Source organism: Mytilus californianus, unplaced genomic scaffold (assembly GCF_021869535.1).
Source record: "Mytilus californianus isolate M0D057914Y unplaced genomic scaffold, xbMytCali1.0.p SCAF_8, whole genome shotgun sequence".
In the NCBI taxonomy this organism is placed as follows: Eukaryota; Metazoa; Mollusca; class Bivalvia; order Mytilida; family Mytilidae; genus Mytilus; species Mytilus californianus.
Window position 1 is genome coordinate 108,281,776 of NW_026262734.1, and position 19,151 is coordinate 108,300,926.

The following is a 19,151-nucleotide window of genomic DNA, read 5'->3' on the forward strand; positions in this document are numbered from 1 at the left end:
ATGAGGTAAGAGAACTATGGTACATAGTAATAGAAATATCATGTTTGTCAGGTACGGAGAATGAGATAAGAGAACTATGGTACATAGTAATAGAAATATCATGTTTGTCAGGTACGGAGAATGAGATAAGAGAACTATGGTACATAGTAATAGACATATCATGTTTGTCAGGTACGGAGAATGAGATAAGAGAACTATGGTACATAGTAATAGACATATCATGTTTGTCAGGTACGGAGAATGAGATAAGAGAACTATGGTACATAGTAATAGAAATATCATGTTTGTCAGGTACGGAGAATGAGATAAGAGAACTATGGTACATAGTAATAGAAATATCATGTTTGTCAGGTACATAGTAATAGAAATATCATGTTTGTCAGGTACGGAGAATGAGATAAGAGAACTATGGTACATAGTGATAGAAATATCATGTTTGTCAGGTACGGAGAATGAGATAAGAGAACTATGGTACATAGTAATAGAAATATCATGTTTGTCAGGTACGGAGAATGAGATAAGAGAACTATGGTACATAGTAATAGAAATATCATGTTTGTCAGGTACGGAGAATGAGATAAGAGAACTATGGTTCATAGTAATAGAAATATCATGTTTGTCAGGTACGGAGAATGAGATAAGAGAACTATGGTACATAGTAATAGACATATCATGTTTGTCAGGTACGGAGAATGAGATAAGAGAACTATGGTACATAGTAATAGACATATCATGTTTGTCAGGTACGGAGAATGAGATAAGAGAACTATGGTACATAGTAATAGAAATATCATCATGTTTGTCAGGTATGGAGAGTGAGATTAGAGGCATTGGTGAAAATTTAAGGAAACAAATATAACTTTTAGTTTGTATAGAAAAATTAACCATGCAGAAATATTACATAGGATTCATGATTTCCTTCATCTTATTTAAGATATATAAGAATAACTAAATGTCATATCAAATTGTACATAATAACCGACATTGAGGTAGGGCCAACTTCCCATGAAACTATTTCACACCACGGCCTTTTATGTAAAATTTTTCCGGTCTTTACTTTACAATATCACAGCTCCATTTGTGTTTTTTTCTGGAGTTCTATCAATATTGGGGCTTATTTCAAAGCTGATGACCAAATATTGAACACCGGGAGATAGTCTCGAACTGCGATTTTGACAGATTAGGGCAAGTTTTGCATTTACCGAAACACATTCTTAAACAGAACCACACTTTTGTCCGAAGTAGGTAAAGCTTAGTTCTCCTACCTGTCTTTCGGATGCAAATTAATTAGTTTTGGCTAGAGACCGTCCTTCGATGTAGAATTGAAAAAAAAATAACATTTGCATATTTGAATAAAAATCCCTTCAACAGCAACACGTATCGTTGATTACAATTTCTATTTTATGGACCTATGTGAAAGTGTGACCCTGTGAGTAAAATAAATACATGGGAAATTAGCTCAATACCTTTTAGACTCGCTCTGCTTAGAGAAAAAAACCCGCAGAGTAATTAACAGAGCAAAAATAATCTTGAACGACAACTTTTTAATCTTGTATTCTTACTATCTTTAATGAGTTTTTTCTATCTACACGTTACATAGCTCTTCGCAACAGCAATATAACAAAAAAAGATGTGGCATGATGGCATACGAGAAAACTATCCACCAGAGTAAAAATGATGTGAATATAAGCAACAATATAGGTCACCATAGGGCATTTCACAAATGGGAGTATACTTAGTCAGCTTTAAAAGACCCCGATGTGACAAAATGTGAAACAATTCAAACAAAAAACAAATTGTCTGATTAATTACAAACGAATAAATAAAAACCCAATATAATAGACAGCAACCAATGAGTTATAGGCTCCTGACTTGGGAAATGTGGTAGTGTTGAAAACACAAGGAAAGAGAGATAACTTCAGCAATAAATCAATGAAAAAAGTAGGATCGATTAATGGCTAGTTTAACCCCTTATTAATACCGATGTTTTTAAATTCTTGGTGAAAGGTGAGCCACACAATACATATATCATTTCGCGATCATGAGATGCCTAATCACTGGAAATGACTCATCATCGTAACAAGAGTAACACGACGGGTGTCAAATGTTGAGTAGAAACTACTGATCCTTCCGGTGTACACGAGTTCTCCCTTCTCCATTTTAATAGTTACACGACGGGTGTCAATTGTAGAGTAGACACTGCTGATCCTTTCGGTGTACACGAGTTCTCCTTCATCCATGTTAAGCCGGAGCTACACAACGGGTGTCAATTGTAGAGTAGACACTGCTGATCCTTTCGGTGTACACGAGTTCTCCTTTATCCATGTTAAGAGTTACACGACGGGTGTCAAATGTGGAGAAGAAACTGATGATCCTTCCGGTGTGACCGAGTTCTCCTTCATCCGCGGTTTCTAGTGGGGTCTGTGTTGATCAATCTTGTATCCGTGTCAAATTTTAAAATTGTTACTGTATTTGGTCTATCCTCCGTTTTAATTTCGGCATGGGTTTGCCTGTTGACTTATGAGTTTCGATTGTTCCCTTGGTATCTTGACTCTCTTTTTTCAAACGAAATGCTGTCCCTCAACGAATGCCAAGATTTGTGAACGACATCCTTAAAATATGACCTCTGATAATAAGTTGAGTTTGTCTTTGTTTTTGTTTTGCCATCTCAAATGTTAACTGAGATATAGAAAATATTGTCAGAACCGGACTTCTCGATTCCTATAGTAAATCCTTGCTAAAGTGGGACTTCCTTTTGGCCTAGCGGGATGTATAAATACACAGCCAAGTCCGGTCAGAATGTGAACGTTAAATCCGGTAACTCGTATGGGTAGAGTGTCAGGCTATCTGCACGTTTTAAACCATTGCAATAACTATCCGAGTGGTATGTAGGTGGTTTGTTGCAAGACAAAATTTCTGTCGCTATCCAACAAACCATCATTGTCAAGTGGCTGTCCAAATTTCCTGCACTTCATCTCGGTTGACCAATATCGCAGAAACTTCTTATTGTATTATTTGTTAATTATTTTCGTCCTGAACAATATAATTGCACTGGAAGTCACATAACCGTGACTAAATAAATTAATCTGTGTTTTACGTGGACATGGTGGTATGTTTTTGAATGATATGTTGCCAAGAACAGGCATACAATTGTTTCAGAAACTTCCGTCATGTGTATGTCCTCAAAGTGTTCACAATAAAAACATTCTATTTTGATGTATGGTATGCTGGATGCAAATGTTAAACAAGAATCCTGTGGGATTACAAATGACACCAACCTGTATGATGTGGTTAGTTGATGGATGTGTGTCTGTGTATGTGTGTTTTCTTCTTTCGTGTTGGCTGCATGGTCGCTTTTAAATTAATTGTGTATTCACGCAAACGAAACAAGAAACTGACATTGAATTACTTTCACATACGTTGACCTCAAACCATTTGACCAAACTCATCTATGGGGATATTCCAGAGACTTCAAGATGAATAAAATAAGGGCAGTTCATTTGCTAACTTATTAAGTGATTTGCCTAAATAGAATGAGAGTGTATAACATATTCCTGCTGCCTTCCCGTATCATATCAAAATGAATGATTTTGAAGAACATGAAATTACAAGAGAGAATATGAAAAATGTACAATTCTTACTGGGAAAAATATTCTTTCAAAACACTTTAAAAAGACATGAATATGATTTAAACTAAAAACTAGATAATTGAAAACCTTTGTACTCACGTCTTTCTTGGTAAACAACCAAACTAAAAATTATATTTAAAGGAATTTTACTTGTTTTTAAATTTCTTTTGATAAATTGTTTTCCCAATCGATATCGTAGAGTACCAGTCAATTAAATGTCTATTTCACTTATTTACAAAACCCCATCTTAAGGCAACATTAGTATTCTTAATGTATCCATAGACCCGACTACATCGATTTCCGGATGTATAGTTAGGTTCAACATGGGATCCTTTAATGGGGCACTTATGGGTTTTGAAGACATCATTATAAGGCCAATAAATTTGATTATTTGACGATTACTTGATTAGAAAGCATAACTTTCAACACATTTTGATTTTCCTAATTCAAAACAAAATAAATTTACTTTTTAATGATAAAACAACAACTTTGTTAATTTATGTTGATCAGTGTCATTTTGCTTAGTTTTTTTCTGTTACTTATTCTAACATCGTACTCTGACTTCTTTTTAACTGAGTTTTACTATGCGTATTGGTTTGTGTTTGTTTATTCCACATTGACTAGAGGTATAGAAGGAGGGTTGAGATCTCACAAACATGTTTAACCCTGCTGCATTTTTGCGCCTGTAACAAGTCAGGGACCTCTAGCCTCTGTTAGTCTAGTGTTCTTTTTTTTAATTTTGGTTCATTTGTATGTTTCGGAGTGTTGCGGCGTTCATTTCGCTGAACTTGTATACATTATTGTTTAGAGGACCGCTGAAGCCCGCCTCCGTGTACGGGATTTTCTCGCTGCGTTGAGGACCCATTAGGCTGTTTTCTGCTCTATGGTCGGGTTGTTGTCTCTTTGACACATCCCCCTTTCAATTCTCTATTCTAAAAATGTGTGTTTGATCACCATGGGTTACGTGACTGAAATCTACAATGTTATAAAGAAGTCTCCAGTGTAGTAATAATATGAACGCTACCAATTTTACTGCATCAGATACACATTTCGACAATAAATGTCATTCAGCGATGCCATAGTCCAAAATATTTGAAAATCAAAAACTTATTAAAAAAAAATGAATAGCTTATAAACCAAATCGACAAAAAGTATAGCCAAATCTGGGCAAGGAATCAGAGCTTTTTGCATGAGGGAGATATATTTATTAATTTAAAATACTTTCCAAAATTTTGTAACAGCAATTTTCAATAACACAATATCCAGTAGAGGAAACGAACTTCTGGGACAATTAACAGAAACATTTTTTTAGACCGATACCGTTTATGGAGCTGTGTTGCATGGTGCTGATTAGAAGAACAGCCTTCAGTACAAATGATAATATTGTAAATTCCCAGAGTCGTCGTGTGAGTCTTATAGTGTTTTATGTCCACTTTTCATAAAAATGGAGATAGTTATATATTTGAGATTCGATGGTCTATCTCCTTATACAGCTTTAATGCGATATTTCTACATTCTATGAGTTTTTGTCAAAACTATACTGTTCGATCTGAACACTTCCAATTGAATTATAACAGCTTATTCACCTAATTGGACCCTAGAAGTTCAGAGAAACGTATTTTTATAGTGTTGTATCTCCACTATTTTTCAAATATTTTTGCTCTGAAAAATGTTTTCAAATTTATCTTAATAATATAATGCTTTAATTTTTTCATGATTTGAACTCAATCTATGAGTAATCATCAGCAAAAAGAATTACAGAATTGGGAATATTACAGAATTAAAAAATCCTCGGTCAAATAGAAATATAGGAATTAATTACAAACATTTGTTTATGTATTGTAGTGTTTTATCTCCAGAAAATGGGTTGTTTTATTTATCTAAGTTGCTTGTTTATTCAAAAAACAATTGAGAAAAAGAGTTGCTCTTAAGTCCACAAAATCGAACACTACATAACTTTCTATATATCAGTCAAATATTGCGCATCCAAACTTCACATCATATTTCCAAAACATTTAACAAACATGAGGAAATACGATTTCGTAGCGTGACGCTGACACTTTTTTTAATAGTTATCAGGATGCGCGGAGATTAACTAATATGAGTGCGGACGTCAAATTCCTGGGATTCCGTGTATTTGCAATGCCATGCATGAATTATGCAACCCTCAATCTTAAATCAACTGAACTTTCTAATTGTCCAATTTGAAGATAAATGGGTGGAAGGGGAGATGACATATATAAGTTTGATATTAAACAACAACCAAAATTTCAGCGGCTTATTTATTAATTTGACCGTATAGAAAAGAATTTTAAAAAAATGATAGGATAATTAGGTGTGGGCAGTTCGAGGGAGGGCTATGTAATAGAATAGAATATTTTTTATTTTCCTAATCATATTGCTCATTACAAGCATACCAATCAAGTTACAAATACAGACAATGCAATATAATTACGATTATTATACACATAACAGACAAAAAAAAAGTTCAATAATAAAAGAAAGAGAGTCAGATCATACAGTATACAAAGGAGGATAACTCATACATATACTTAATAATTCGCCACATGGAAGAAAACCTTTAGCCAATTAGAATCATTATCCCTCCGTTCTATTGAGATAATTTGACGAGATTTATGCTGTTATCGGCTTTAATTCACAAGGCAATTCTGTTGCTGGGTATACATTTATATAATTCCTTTTCTTGTTGTGCAAAATATTTTAAAATAACAATTTTAGGCTCAAGACCACCAACATGACCAAGTCATACGGAATGGTATAAAACTCTTTTTGGTTGAACCCTCAAAATGTGTCAATGAAGGCTATAAACATGATAAAGTGTAACGCAAATATATCTGTATGGTTCTATCAAGTCCGAATGGAAAGACAATAAAGAAAACCAAAACAAGATTATACGTACAAATGTACCACATAAATGAATTATTAAAATTTAAAAACAAGTTAAACTTTAAACTTTAAAACAATACATGCTTTTTATTACAACCGGAAATTTTTATCAACGCAAAAACAACATAAACAACAAGAAGGAAATTAATATTTTCAGATAAAAATAAATTTCAGGCGTTTTTTTGTCATTCCCCCCCTTTTTTTTTTAAATTGACCTGACAAATCCTTGATCGGAGACAATGACCTATATACGGGTATAATAATAGATTTCTCCATGGCTGAATGAGGAAGTTTATTGTGTAGGTGTATAAAATGTAAGTATATATGTTTATTGATCTGTCCAATAATGTGTATAAAACAAAAACGTAAACAAAGTTCCAGCATTTAATTCTATGCAGAGAAGTTTCTTTAATGACACTTCAAAATGTCTATACATGCTATAGTACAGAACGAAAAGTAAAATCTTTTTCGGTACTTTTTTCGTTTACTTATGCAAGGGAAATACGTCTAATGAAATCGTTTCAGTTTTACAAATGTTTTACTCTATACTTTTTCATTAACATATGATTTTTTGGTGTGTTATAACGGACAGTGTTCATAGTTTTAACTCAAAATCATTATCATTGTTGTATTTTTTAAATAATGTTTTATTTTTTTCATATCTTCATTTTCCACGAATCCGATACATAAGAATAGAAATTATATTCCATTCCACGCATGCTCTAAGAACATGTAACACGGCAACACGATGAGGAATCCATAAGGTTTTGGTAAAAAGAGATTAAAGGTTTATGCCAGTTAAAACAGAAACATAACGACACAAAATATTAACTTTCAGACTGTTATATAAATTAACATGCGACTCTAACAACAATGAATATTTCAGATTCTAATTTGGTCCGAGTCTACACAAAATTGAATTTAGTGGCCATGGGTTTTAACATCGGCATATTTCTGTTGCTTCTTATTTGGGACATAATCATGTAGCCAGTCTTATCTGGTTTTAAAGTCCCACCGTTTGTTCTGATCAGTAAGAATAAAACAAAGTACGAAGAGGATAATAAAAGCACTTTACTCCATATTATTGATAGGGCAGCCAACAAACGAGTGCATGTAAAACAGTACTACTGAACAAAAAAGTAATTATGAGAAAGTTATTGGTAATTTTTAACAAAGAAAACAAAATATATAAGCTTACTACATGTGTTACTCTGAATTGACATTTCCTTGTCTATATATAAATTATGTGTTCTTTCTTATTATGAAATAATTGTTACAGTGACCGACAGTTGACATATATATGCATAGATGTATATGTCGGTTAAAATCTCTACAGAGCTTATGTTAGTTGCAGGCATAAAATAAATCCATAATGCCTTATGAAAACATTTTTTTATAAATTTGCTGCGTCTGGAGCAATTTTATTGATTTCAATATTTTTCGTCGGAAATAATCGAACCCAAAAAATATTTGAAAGCCATTGAAAGCAATGTATTGATAATGTTAGTCCTCAAAGGTATCAAACGTCAAATTGCAATTGCCTGTACTTTGGTACTTGTATGAAAACACGGATATTATTATATTATAAGGTTTTCTACTGTAGTTGTAGAATTTTTGAAACAATTGCATGCATATAGCTCCGATTTCTATATAAAGATAAAAAGATATCGTTAGATTGCAAATGAGACAACTATCAACCAGAAACCAAAATGAGGTCGTAATTGTATTTAAACCAAGTGCGCGTTTGGCTTTACGTTTGGGCCTGCTCTTTTTGCAGTAGATTTTGATTTTTCAAATAGTTTGGTGTTCGGGCATCACTAAAAAGACATTAAATGTTAGTCACTGAGGGTATCAACAGGCCGGTAGCAAGGACTTCAGAACTGGCATGAAAAATACGGATATTGTTTAATTTTGAAAATGATTTCCAATTAAGGAATGATACTCCCTCATGCATAGCTCTGGCTTTACCGTTGGTCCTTTTTGTTTTATCAGCTTTTCGACGTTTGTTTCGGGTTTTGGATGTTCAAATATTTTGGACCCGAACATCACTGAAGGGACAATAATTGAGAAATAAATTGGTACTGCTAGTGTTATTTGAATACGTAAGGAGCTATATGTGTAAGACCAAAAGTGACATAAACAGAATAGCTAAATCAACGTTATACTTTATACGATATATTCGTTTTTCATTTAGGAACCTCTTATGTGTAATGACACTCTTCTTGCCACAGTATTATAAATGTGAAGTTCGTTAAGCATAGTTCATTTTTTACAGCCCATCCATTATAACAAAAATAAAACAAAAAACGCAATTTTCTACTTCCCATCGTCTACCCTTTTTGAACAACACTTATCTGACATTTAACACTGAGTCTTTTACACACGCATACCAATCGTCCCTGACATTTGATAGATAGGCTAACAATAAACGGTTGTTTTACATAGCCGACAGTGCAAGACCCTCATGGGTAGTCAAGGTCGTTGACCCCCCCCCCCCCCCCCCCCTCGTCGTCGTTGTTTAACATCAGACCCTCGTGCACATAGCCAGCTATCTTTCATTCAGTTATCTCGAAAAATACGCGAGTTAACCTTCACGAGTGTAGGATTGTAAATATAGCAATACCCTAGGCATCCACACTTTCACATACGAATACTCGACACATTACAGCTGATGTCTGTTTTTATATATAAAAAAATATATTCAAAGTGTTCTGTATCCCGTCGCTTCCACTGTTTATTATTGAAAAGGTACTTGCACCAAGAAGCCAATGACCCTATTTGTAAAATATGTAAAACCGATTTAAAGGATGAGAACAACGTTTTTTTTATTATTGCAATTCTTTAATGTAGAGCTAGATAAATATTTTGATAAATAAGAAAAAAATTAAATCTAAAAAAAAATACGTCAGATTAGAATAAATCTATTTTGTTGATGTCTTCAGAGGATAAATTTGTAATTATGAATACACACTTACTGTATTTGAATTATACGAAATAGAACATAATTATTATATTATATTAAGCAAAAGACAGATTAATTTGTGTTTAATATACACATAAATAGTCGTATGTAGTCCTAAATGGATTGTTGTCTCATTGGCAATCATACCACATCTACATTTTTTAATCAAATATCAGCATTTGTTATCAGTGTGACTCCTTGTAGGTATATACTTTGATATTATGTATCCTACCATGTTTATATTCATTTTCTTTTTTGCCTCTATTTTCTCATTTATGCTAACAAATGACTGTTCATCAAAGATTGTTTACCTCCATGCACTTATTCTATTTTGCGATTCATAACTATGCTCAGCATTCCGGCGCCATAACTGGCTTAATAAAAAAGAGGGCTCCATTATTGGCAGAATCAAATATATTATCTTCTCTTGTTTAGTTTTTATAAATAACAGAATTTATAAGTTTGAAATAAATATAAAACAGGTTTTTTTTTCTTCTCTATGATTTCAGTCCGATTTGATATGTTTGTTTTGTCAAAAGATTTTAACTAAAATAAAACAAAGAAAGAGTTCCATGCCCATATTCAGGAAAGAATATCTGTTACAATGATATAATATTTCTGATTCATCTAGTATAGTGTATTAATATAAATTTCCATTTACAGTTTTTCCGGTTACACCTGTTTTTTAGCCAAACATGGCTGACTGGAAAAAGGCTTTTAGAGCAAACAGAACTCAAATTGTGAAGAACTTAGCCAACCCAGACGATGTAGCTGGCTATCTTTTTAGCGATAGCATATTTACAGAGGAAATGCGAGATGCGGTACAGGTAAGATTTTCCGACATTGAGTAACTGGTACATTTGTGATCTTTAAATACTATAACTTTCAACCGATTTAAAAAGTACCATTTAACCTCATAATTTACTTGTATCTAAAACATTGTAAAACACTCAAAAGACTTTTTTAGATTTCAAAAATAAAAAAAAAAATCAAATATGATTTTCATAGATTAATCAAAAGCAATAATATTTTTATTTCTTAAAAGTTGTCCGTGAATTTATTAAAAGGACAGAAAGATAAGTTTAAGAACTTTTAAAAGAAGCCGAAATAAGTCAACACTTGACTGTTTTTTTTTTATGTCTTTTAAGTATATGAAAAACATACACTACACAGGGACCTTCAAATTTTCAGGGGAGGCATTAGCGCGGTAGTGATATTGTTGTCTATTATTTGATCCTCATTTTAGCACAGAGCCATGAACGTAATAGAATTGGAAATTTAACTCTGAAGAACTTCCTGGTAGTGTATATGTAATACTTCTTGTTAATTGAAAATACAACAACAAAGGACATATAACATATGTACACATTTGTTGGGTGATTTTTCTGCCGTTACGAACGCAAAAGGCTTTCCGAATAAAAAAGGCTTTCCGAAATTTGTTTATAATCCTAGTAATAGATGTATTAATAACATAAAATATTTACATTATTGAAAAAAAATATGTTTTCAGCATTCTAATCGCATTTTAATTCTTTTTTGATTAAGCAAGAACCTGAGACAGAAAATAAAAATAGGTTAATCTTGGACACTCTGGATAGACGCGGTCCACGTAGTGTAAAGTGTCTTTACAATGCGTTCCAAGAAACTCTGAATGATGACTTGGCAGATCTGTTAGCTGACTATGCTAAACTTATCGATAGCAAAGAAAATTTGAACGACCCTAAAGGTATATATAATATGCCTAAATTGGATTTTCGTTTGATTTTCATATTTAGTATTCAACGTTTTTATTCAATATATCTAAAAGTTAACAAGTGGTTTATGATGAAATAAAATGAATTTCACATACATTGTACACAATAAGGGCTGATTTCTTACATTAATGACAACTTCTTTTTCACCTTTGTTTTTTTTTAGTTGAAAAACATGAACTTAAAAGACGATGACAAATATTACCATCACTTTGTGTTTGTAGTCGATTAGCTCTGTAGACAATCAGATACCACATCTTCTTATATCTAATATCAGGCCAATTGGAATCAAATACTTCAGCTTTCTTAGATGACTAATTTACATAAGGTATAGAATAAAGAATGGAAACGTGGAATGTGTCAAAGACCAAAGAGCAGAAAACAACCCTATAGGTCTCCAACGCAGCGAGAAAATTCCGCACTCGGAGGCGGGCTTCAGCTAATCCCTAAACAATAATGAATTCTAGTTCAGCGAAATGGATGACAACCCAAACTCCGAAACATACAAATGAATCAAAAAAAAAAAAAAAAAACAAACAAAAAAACAAACACACACAAGACTAACAAAGGCTAGAGGTTCCTGACTTGGGACAGGCGCAAAAATGCAACGTGGACAAACACGTTTTGTGAGATCACGACCCTCCCCTATTACCCTAGCCAATGTGAAATAAATAAACACAGAGCAAAACGCACAGTAAAACTAACAAAGACACACATGGTTTACCCGAAGTACAAACAAACATAATTTCTGTAATTTAAAATGGACTAAACAGCGCTAAAAGTTATGATTTTCTGTGAAGAACACACTTCGAACAAAATGTTGATTAATATATTTTTAAGTTGAATTACAGGACCCATATCAAAATATGAAGATTTGGTATGATTGCCAATGATATAACTTTCCACCCGGGACCAAATGCCATAGAAGTAAATACACTATAGGTTACCGTAGGACATTCAACAATGAACAAAACCCCAAAACACATAGCAAGCTCCAAAAGGCACCGACATGTTGTCTTTTTGACACATTCCCCATTTCCACTCTCAATTTAAAACAGCAACAAATGACAACCAATGAACTACATGCTTCTGACTTGGGAAAGGAACGCTCAGAATACGGCGGGGTTTAACTATATTTTATGCCATATTCACCATGTCCGACAAGGTACATACTGAATATTGATTCTTTAAAGCTTGAAAAAGGGCAATTTGATTTGCAGTTTAATAAGCACTTGAATTGTGTAATTTCCACAAAAAGGGCTCATAGAATGGAACATCAAAAACGAAGAAAGCATAGTCTTAACACTTCACAGACAGAGGTAGCTGCGAAACCGTAGCTCATAGGTCCTTATGATATTATTTTGACAATTTGCGGACCGCAGAGGTTACCCATCCCTTCATCCAACACTTATTTTATGGCATTCACTCAATAATATTTGTTAAAAAAAAACCTCAAGCATAATTTAAAATAAAATAAAGTACCACATTAAGAGATAATTTAACCAGAGTTTCCAAATTCTTACAATTTTGTCAGAAAGGGAGTGTATTTCAAGATAATACCACTGAATATGAGCTGATTCTTATTTGCAAGCATCTCACAATTGCAAAAAGGACAGAATAAACGAAATAACAGTTACTTGACAATTTTCTATGTATAAACGTAATAATGTACTTGGTCTTCTAATGATGTACAATTAACATTTTGTATTACAGCATGGCCACCATCGACAGACGAACAAGCTGAAATGGAAAAACACGGAGTTTTTACAATTAAAGACACAAAGAGTCCTCTAATGCATGATTATAAAAAGGATGTATGTAATTAAATATGCAAAGAAGGTAGATAAAAAATAAAGAGCACCAATCATGCCAATATGTGAATCAAAAACTAAATGTGAAATTGTTGATGGCTTTGTCATATAACATGTATAATACCCAATATTTTCCAATTAAAATAAACTGCAACACTTTTTTTTTGGATTTCGAAATCCTTTGTTATGTAATTGCCGTTACTTCTGATCCCGAAAAGTTAATATGTTTTCTATTATTCTGCGTCACCAGTTGCACCAGCAACTCTAGTTGCCATCGCCTGTCCGTCAAACCTGTGGTTGATTGGTAGTTGATATACAAAATATTTTACAATGTATCTTTTAACCTTTTACAGAAAAAAAAAACTTCCTCTCCATGAGCAAATGTTGATATAAACCAAGTATTGCAGAAATTTTCTTGTCAAATGCTAACAAAACTCCCAATAAATACATTAATTTTATCACAAGTGTATCAACATGATGAACTATATTTACTCCCAATTTCGTTGATTCCAAACCAAAATGAATGGTTTTATTTATTTGTATCTAGACTTTTAATTCAAAGGAATGTCGTATTATTATTGCAGAATACATAAAACGATGAAAAATTGAATGCATATTAAACAAATGTACATTCAAAAGTAAAATTGATTTAAAATATTTATTTAATAAAGAAATGTTTTACAGGATGTTTATAAACTTCATGGTAAAACACGAGGGAAGGTATTCATGATCAGTAACACATTCTCGAAAGCAGCAAAACATCTGAAAAGAGAAGGCTCCAGCGTCGATGTAAAAAATCTCACAGAGTTATTCCATCAACTGCATTTTGAAGTTGTAACAAAGACTGATTTAACAGCACAGGTAACAACAACGATTATTTATATCTTCTATTTTTTATTCTAAAATTGCTTGTAAATTTTTGATATGAAAGATGACCAAAAAAAAGGCAATACTCTAACAATTGTAAAGTAACTCTCTGTTTCATAGGATTATATCGTAGAATGTATTAAAGTATCAAAAGCAATATCTTCACTACTCTCACAATTTGTACTGTCAATCACGCACGCTTCTGGAATAATCTTCTTCAATGAGAAATATTTAACGTTTTGGTAAAAATATGTTAGGAAACAAGTTTTTCTTTCTATCTGTGGCGGCTCAATTCGTCCTTTTTCGTTTTGATTATTGTGTTGTCTGGATTTGTTCGACTGATGATTTTTCAGTTGCAATTTCAAAAACAATTATCTACCTTGTTTATTTATGTCACGAAGACAAATTGAAACATTAGTTGTTCCGAATTTTTCTGATTGGGTTCCATTAATATATCCTCCAGAACTAGAAATTAATGAAACAACAGCCACGGCTTCCTCCGCCTCATTTCTAGACTTATACCTCGAAATTGACATAATCAGTCATCTCAGTACCAGAATCTATGACAAACAATTGTCATTGTTGAAGGCTGTACGATGACCTGTAATTGCTACATCTACGTCATTTTTGTCTCTTGTGGATATCATTGGAAATCATACCCCATCATTTTTATATTGGCAAATTTAGGTCAACCATTCTAAATTTGAAATGTTGACATAATTGACGTTTCTGCGATGACGTGTACAGATTATAACTTTTTGTTCATTTAACAGTAAAGGTAACATAATTATGAAATAATTTGGGAAATTATCAATTTTTAAAATTTTAGATGCCATATAATTCCATTCATGATATCTCATCTTTTAAAGATTTTAATAAAGTATTTAGTTGTCAAATGAAACATCTGTTACTGATTATTTTGCTACAAATCGTCACACACTGTATAAAAGTCATTATTATTAGTGAGATTTACCTCATTACGCATTTTCAAAAAGTTCTGCTAAGCATACGTAAGCAAAACATAATCCTACAATATGCCTAACTTGATATAATGTACCTGATGTACATTTCGAAAATTAATGTCTCGCCAGTGTAGGTCGAAACAGATAACCGAAGAATGCAAATATAACATCAAAACAGACGTTGAAACCAGCACCTTCGTACATTCTCATCCTGGATTGTGTTTTCCTTTGTAATTCTAAACTTTTTAAACGGAGTTTTCCTTCTACTCATAGTAAAGTGCATTTCTAGTTGATTGTACGCTGATAACTTTTGAATATTTTCATGAAGTGTATTATTTGAAGCTAGCTTGAACATCATTAAAGACAGGAAAATTCATTGGATTGGGGACTGTTTTGTTGTTGATTACATCACATTTTATCGACTTATTTAAAGTAGCATTTTCTAGCACATGTTGATTTATTAGTTTACATTTTTATTCTGCAGGAAATGGTTATGTTTTTGAAAAAAGAACGAAATGATATTAAGAACTGGAATGAAATTGAATGTGTGGTTCTGATTTTAATGAGTCATGGAAAGGGCGAATACATTTACGGAGACGACAATATACCAGTTAATCTTGCGGATATTATAGGAGTGTTTGATTCAGTGCATTGTCCAGGTTTAGATGAAAAGCCAAGATTGGTATTTGTTCAAGCTTGCAGAGGAGGTAGATCATTGAATTTAAGGACAATCAGTTTTACAGTTTTATACTGATATCAATAAATCAGTTAAATATGTCTCTTGATACAACTATTTTCTCCCAGGAAAAATCAAGTAGCTTTATTTATTCTCAATTGCTCTCTCTGTTCATTGGGACGATACATTGTACAACTTAAAAGAAGTTTGTGATGTTTGTATCGTAATCATTTAGTATATATTTTATACGAAATGATATTTTGGATTTTAGAATTTCGTATGACTTCTTCTATGTTAGACTGAACGGTTGTCCAGATATTAGTATCATATAGTGATTCCAAAGAGTCAGTTCAAGATTATTTCCCATCAACTTCACATGCCTTTCATATCAACATCTCCGCTATCCGCACCAAGGAAGAAATCCATAAAATGAGTTAGTTCTATTCTCAAATCGAGTATGCACTGTTTACTGTTATACATCCTTTCAGGCGCTGTATATGGAAATATCACTGTCAGCCACCAATAAATAACTGGTCATGAAATCGGCCAATACCTGTCATTTTCACATTTTGGTTAGTCCGAGAATGCCCTGACATATGACGGTCTTTTTATGATTTACTGGGGCCGTCAGAGAGCCCAGTCCACATAGAAAAGATGGAAATCGACGACCCAGACTTGTCTGGAAATCGTATTGTATCCAATTGCAAGTAAATAAATCATACACCATTCGATTCCTTTTTGCATTTTACTCTATGAATAAGTTACTTTTACGTACAATCCTAGGACTGTTTTGACACACACATACAAACGAAAGCTTTATTTCCATCAAACATCCCTTTTTTTGTTACGTCTTGCCATTTTCTGGGACTAATTTTCCGTATGTAAAATAAAACGCAAATTATCAGCTCCTGTCGACCTTAATGACGACTTGTAGATTCAGGAAATTAAACTTTTAAAACTTTGGATACCGTTCTATGATTTGCGGTATGCTAAAATTGGCATGATGACAACCATTTTATTAAAATTTTACATGCTTAGTAATTGTAAATTCTGATAATAACAGTTTACATGACAGTTGGGTTTTTTTTTCACTCGTTCCGTTTGTTGATGATGTTTGATTTTGTCGGTTTTTATGGCCTTTCCCCTTTTTGAATTTACATTGCAGTTCGGTATTTTTGTTATACATTTTTCCCCAAATAAACGATTGATCAAAACAGAAAAAAATGTCCTGTTGGGCTTTTTGTCATATATTCATTCGACATTGCTTAGAATGCATGGACATTGTGAAAATCGTAAATCTCATTACCAGATGAAGAACCTGAGGAAAAGCTAAAAGATGTGTGTCTCAAAATGGATGAGCAGACAATTGGTGATCAACTTGATTCAGCACCTTATCAGCCTGAAAACCCAACACAAGTAAAACACCCTTCAGCAGACTTTTTAGTTGTGTACGCAACACCTGCAGGTAATATAGAATTTATAAGGGGTCGACTTTGTGTTGATGTGAGTAATATAATAGGGCAGTTGTATTTTTGTTATTATTTGTTTTTCAATTGAGAGTAGATAAGATATACGAAATTACTTTGAAATATGTATTTTCCGATGTGAACAGAGGGGAAAAAATCGTAAAATTGTAATTGGGAAAATATGTTGAATAGTTATTGTTTGTTGAACGTCAACTGGTGACAAATAGTTCATGTTAATAAAGGATGAAAGAAATATGAATCTATACCTAAAAAAAAAAGAATTCTATACTATGAGCCATGACAACGTAATATACTATAACTATTTTGTTATATTAAAAACCATTTTGGAACATCTGTGTTCAAGTCACCACGAATATGTCCCAATGGTATTCACAACAATCCAGTCCCTTTTCCTCGATTATGACATCGTCGAATGAGTCTTATACCATGTTTGTACTTACAATGAACAACATAACAGATGTCACATATAGAGCAGAATCTGTTCACTTTACCTGCGCACCCGAGATTCCTTAGGTTGTGATGGGGTTCGTGTTGCCCAGTCTATAGTCTTCTGTTTATTGTAGTGTGGACTTGTTTGTCTATTCGTAGGTTTTCGTATTTTGCCAATGCGATGTCAGTTTCTACTCTATGAGTTTAGTAAACTATTTTTTTTAAATGTACCTCACTATGAACACGCAAACACCTGTAAACCCGACAAAGAACAATGACTTAAATACACGAGGAGCTTTGTGACCAAACGGAGAATTGAAAGATGATATGTTTTATCAGTACCGAAGCATGCGGTAATTACTGAGCTAAGGAAGTGCTAGTAAATAAGAAAAAACACACTTTGTAAATTTCGTGAGTACGAAACGCATTTCTAGATTTACCTTCATCAGCAACATTCAAACAGTAAACATTAAAAGCAAAGGATGTACAAGTATTTGAATGCTTGAGGAACTGTATGACCAAATGGAACCTCAAAGAAAAACCAAATCCACGAAAGAGGATCTGGATGGGGGGTCCTTCATTTCTGAATTCTTTAATTTTTTAGGACATTTTTCTCTTTTCTTTATACTTTTTCCCAATTATTCTCTTTTCTTTATATTTTAGCACTTCATTATTCTCTATTCTTATATTTTTCGTTCAATTTTTCTCTATTCTTTATATTTGATGCCCATTATTCTCTATTCTGTAAACCCCAATCCACACCCTCATGAAAAGTCAACATTGCACGAGGGACATTTAACTTAAGTTTTTTTAATAATTTCTTAATTTATCGACGGAGAATTTATGAAAGGTATGGATAAGTTATTGAGTACTTTAGGATATATATGACTAAATAAAGATCTAAACAGAATATCTTAATCCATCTAAGTTGAACTTTGCTAGAGGAGTTTTCATTTATTCTTTTGCACAAAAGTAAATATCTTCAGCTTTTTGACCGATTTGTTTCTTACAGACCCTAAATTTTATGTTGATACAAAATGTTGTTAGTTTTGTTATCATCTATTGTTTCTTTTTTTACATTATCAGGGACACTCTCATACAGAAATATTCACACTGGATCTTGGTTCCTATGTGCAGTGGTATGGACATTCAAATACCATGCGAAACACGAAGAATTGCAGCATTTGCTTATTAGAGTTAGTATATAATACTGTGTAAATAGTAAAAGTTGAATTTTCGAAATTATAACTTAAAGTATAAAGAGCCAAATCTTACTTGAATAATATAGTTTTAACATAAATTTTACATTGTGAATAATAGTCAACAAAAATAATACACTTTATTGTATTTATAAACACTTCGTATTAAAAAGTAAAATCACAAAAATACCGAACTCCAAGGAAAATTCAAAACGGAAAGCCCCTTATTAAATGGAAAAATAAAATTAACGTTCATAACTATAATGAAATCAAATGTGCATAAAATATTGCATACAATTTAAAACAGAATCAAAAGTTTAAATGTTTTTTTTTCTATTGTTTAAAAAAAAAATAGTTTGATAATTCGATATTAGAAGTAAGTTCGAGAATTTGCGATTTGTTTTGCCATTCGTCATGATAGTGGAAGTCAGAATACGTATCGGTTATCATATTTTCTACATGTAGATATCA

The 19,151-nt window shown here is 32.7% G+C and overlaps 1 protein-coding gene across 2 annotated transcripts in view; it reads left to right on the forward strand.

The window, feature by feature from the left end:
• The first annotated feature begins 6,732 nt into the window (after nucleotides 1-6,732).
• The window catches only part of LOC127711509 (caspase-3-like), a 46,862-nt gene continuing 34,443 nt past the window's right edge, over nucleotides 6,733-19,151 (forward strand). Inside the window, exons 1-8 of one of the 2 annotated variants that reach the window (XM_052217591.1) lie at nucleotides 6,733-6,850; nucleotides 10,162-10,325; nucleotides 11,044-11,224; nucleotides 12,963-13,063; nucleotides 13,745-13,921; nucleotides 15,374-15,596; nucleotides 16,875-17,030; nucleotides 18,568-18,677. In XM_052217591.1, coding sequence (XP_052073551.1) covers nucleotides 10,194-10,325; nucleotides 11,044-11,224; nucleotides 12,963-13,063; nucleotides 13,745-13,921; nucleotides 15,374-15,596; nucleotides 16,875-17,030; nucleotides 18,568-18,677 — 1,080 coding nt within the window. In that variant the 5' untranslated portion in view covers nucleotides 6,733-6,850; nucleotides 10,162-10,193. The remainder of the gene's footprint in view (nucleotides 6,851-10,161; nucleotides 10,326-11,043; nucleotides 11,225-12,962; nucleotides 13,064-13,744; nucleotides 13,922-15,373; nucleotides 15,597-16,874; nucleotides 17,031-18,567; nucleotides 18,678-19,151) is intronic. The other variant, XM_052217590.1, reaches the window with a different exon arrangement.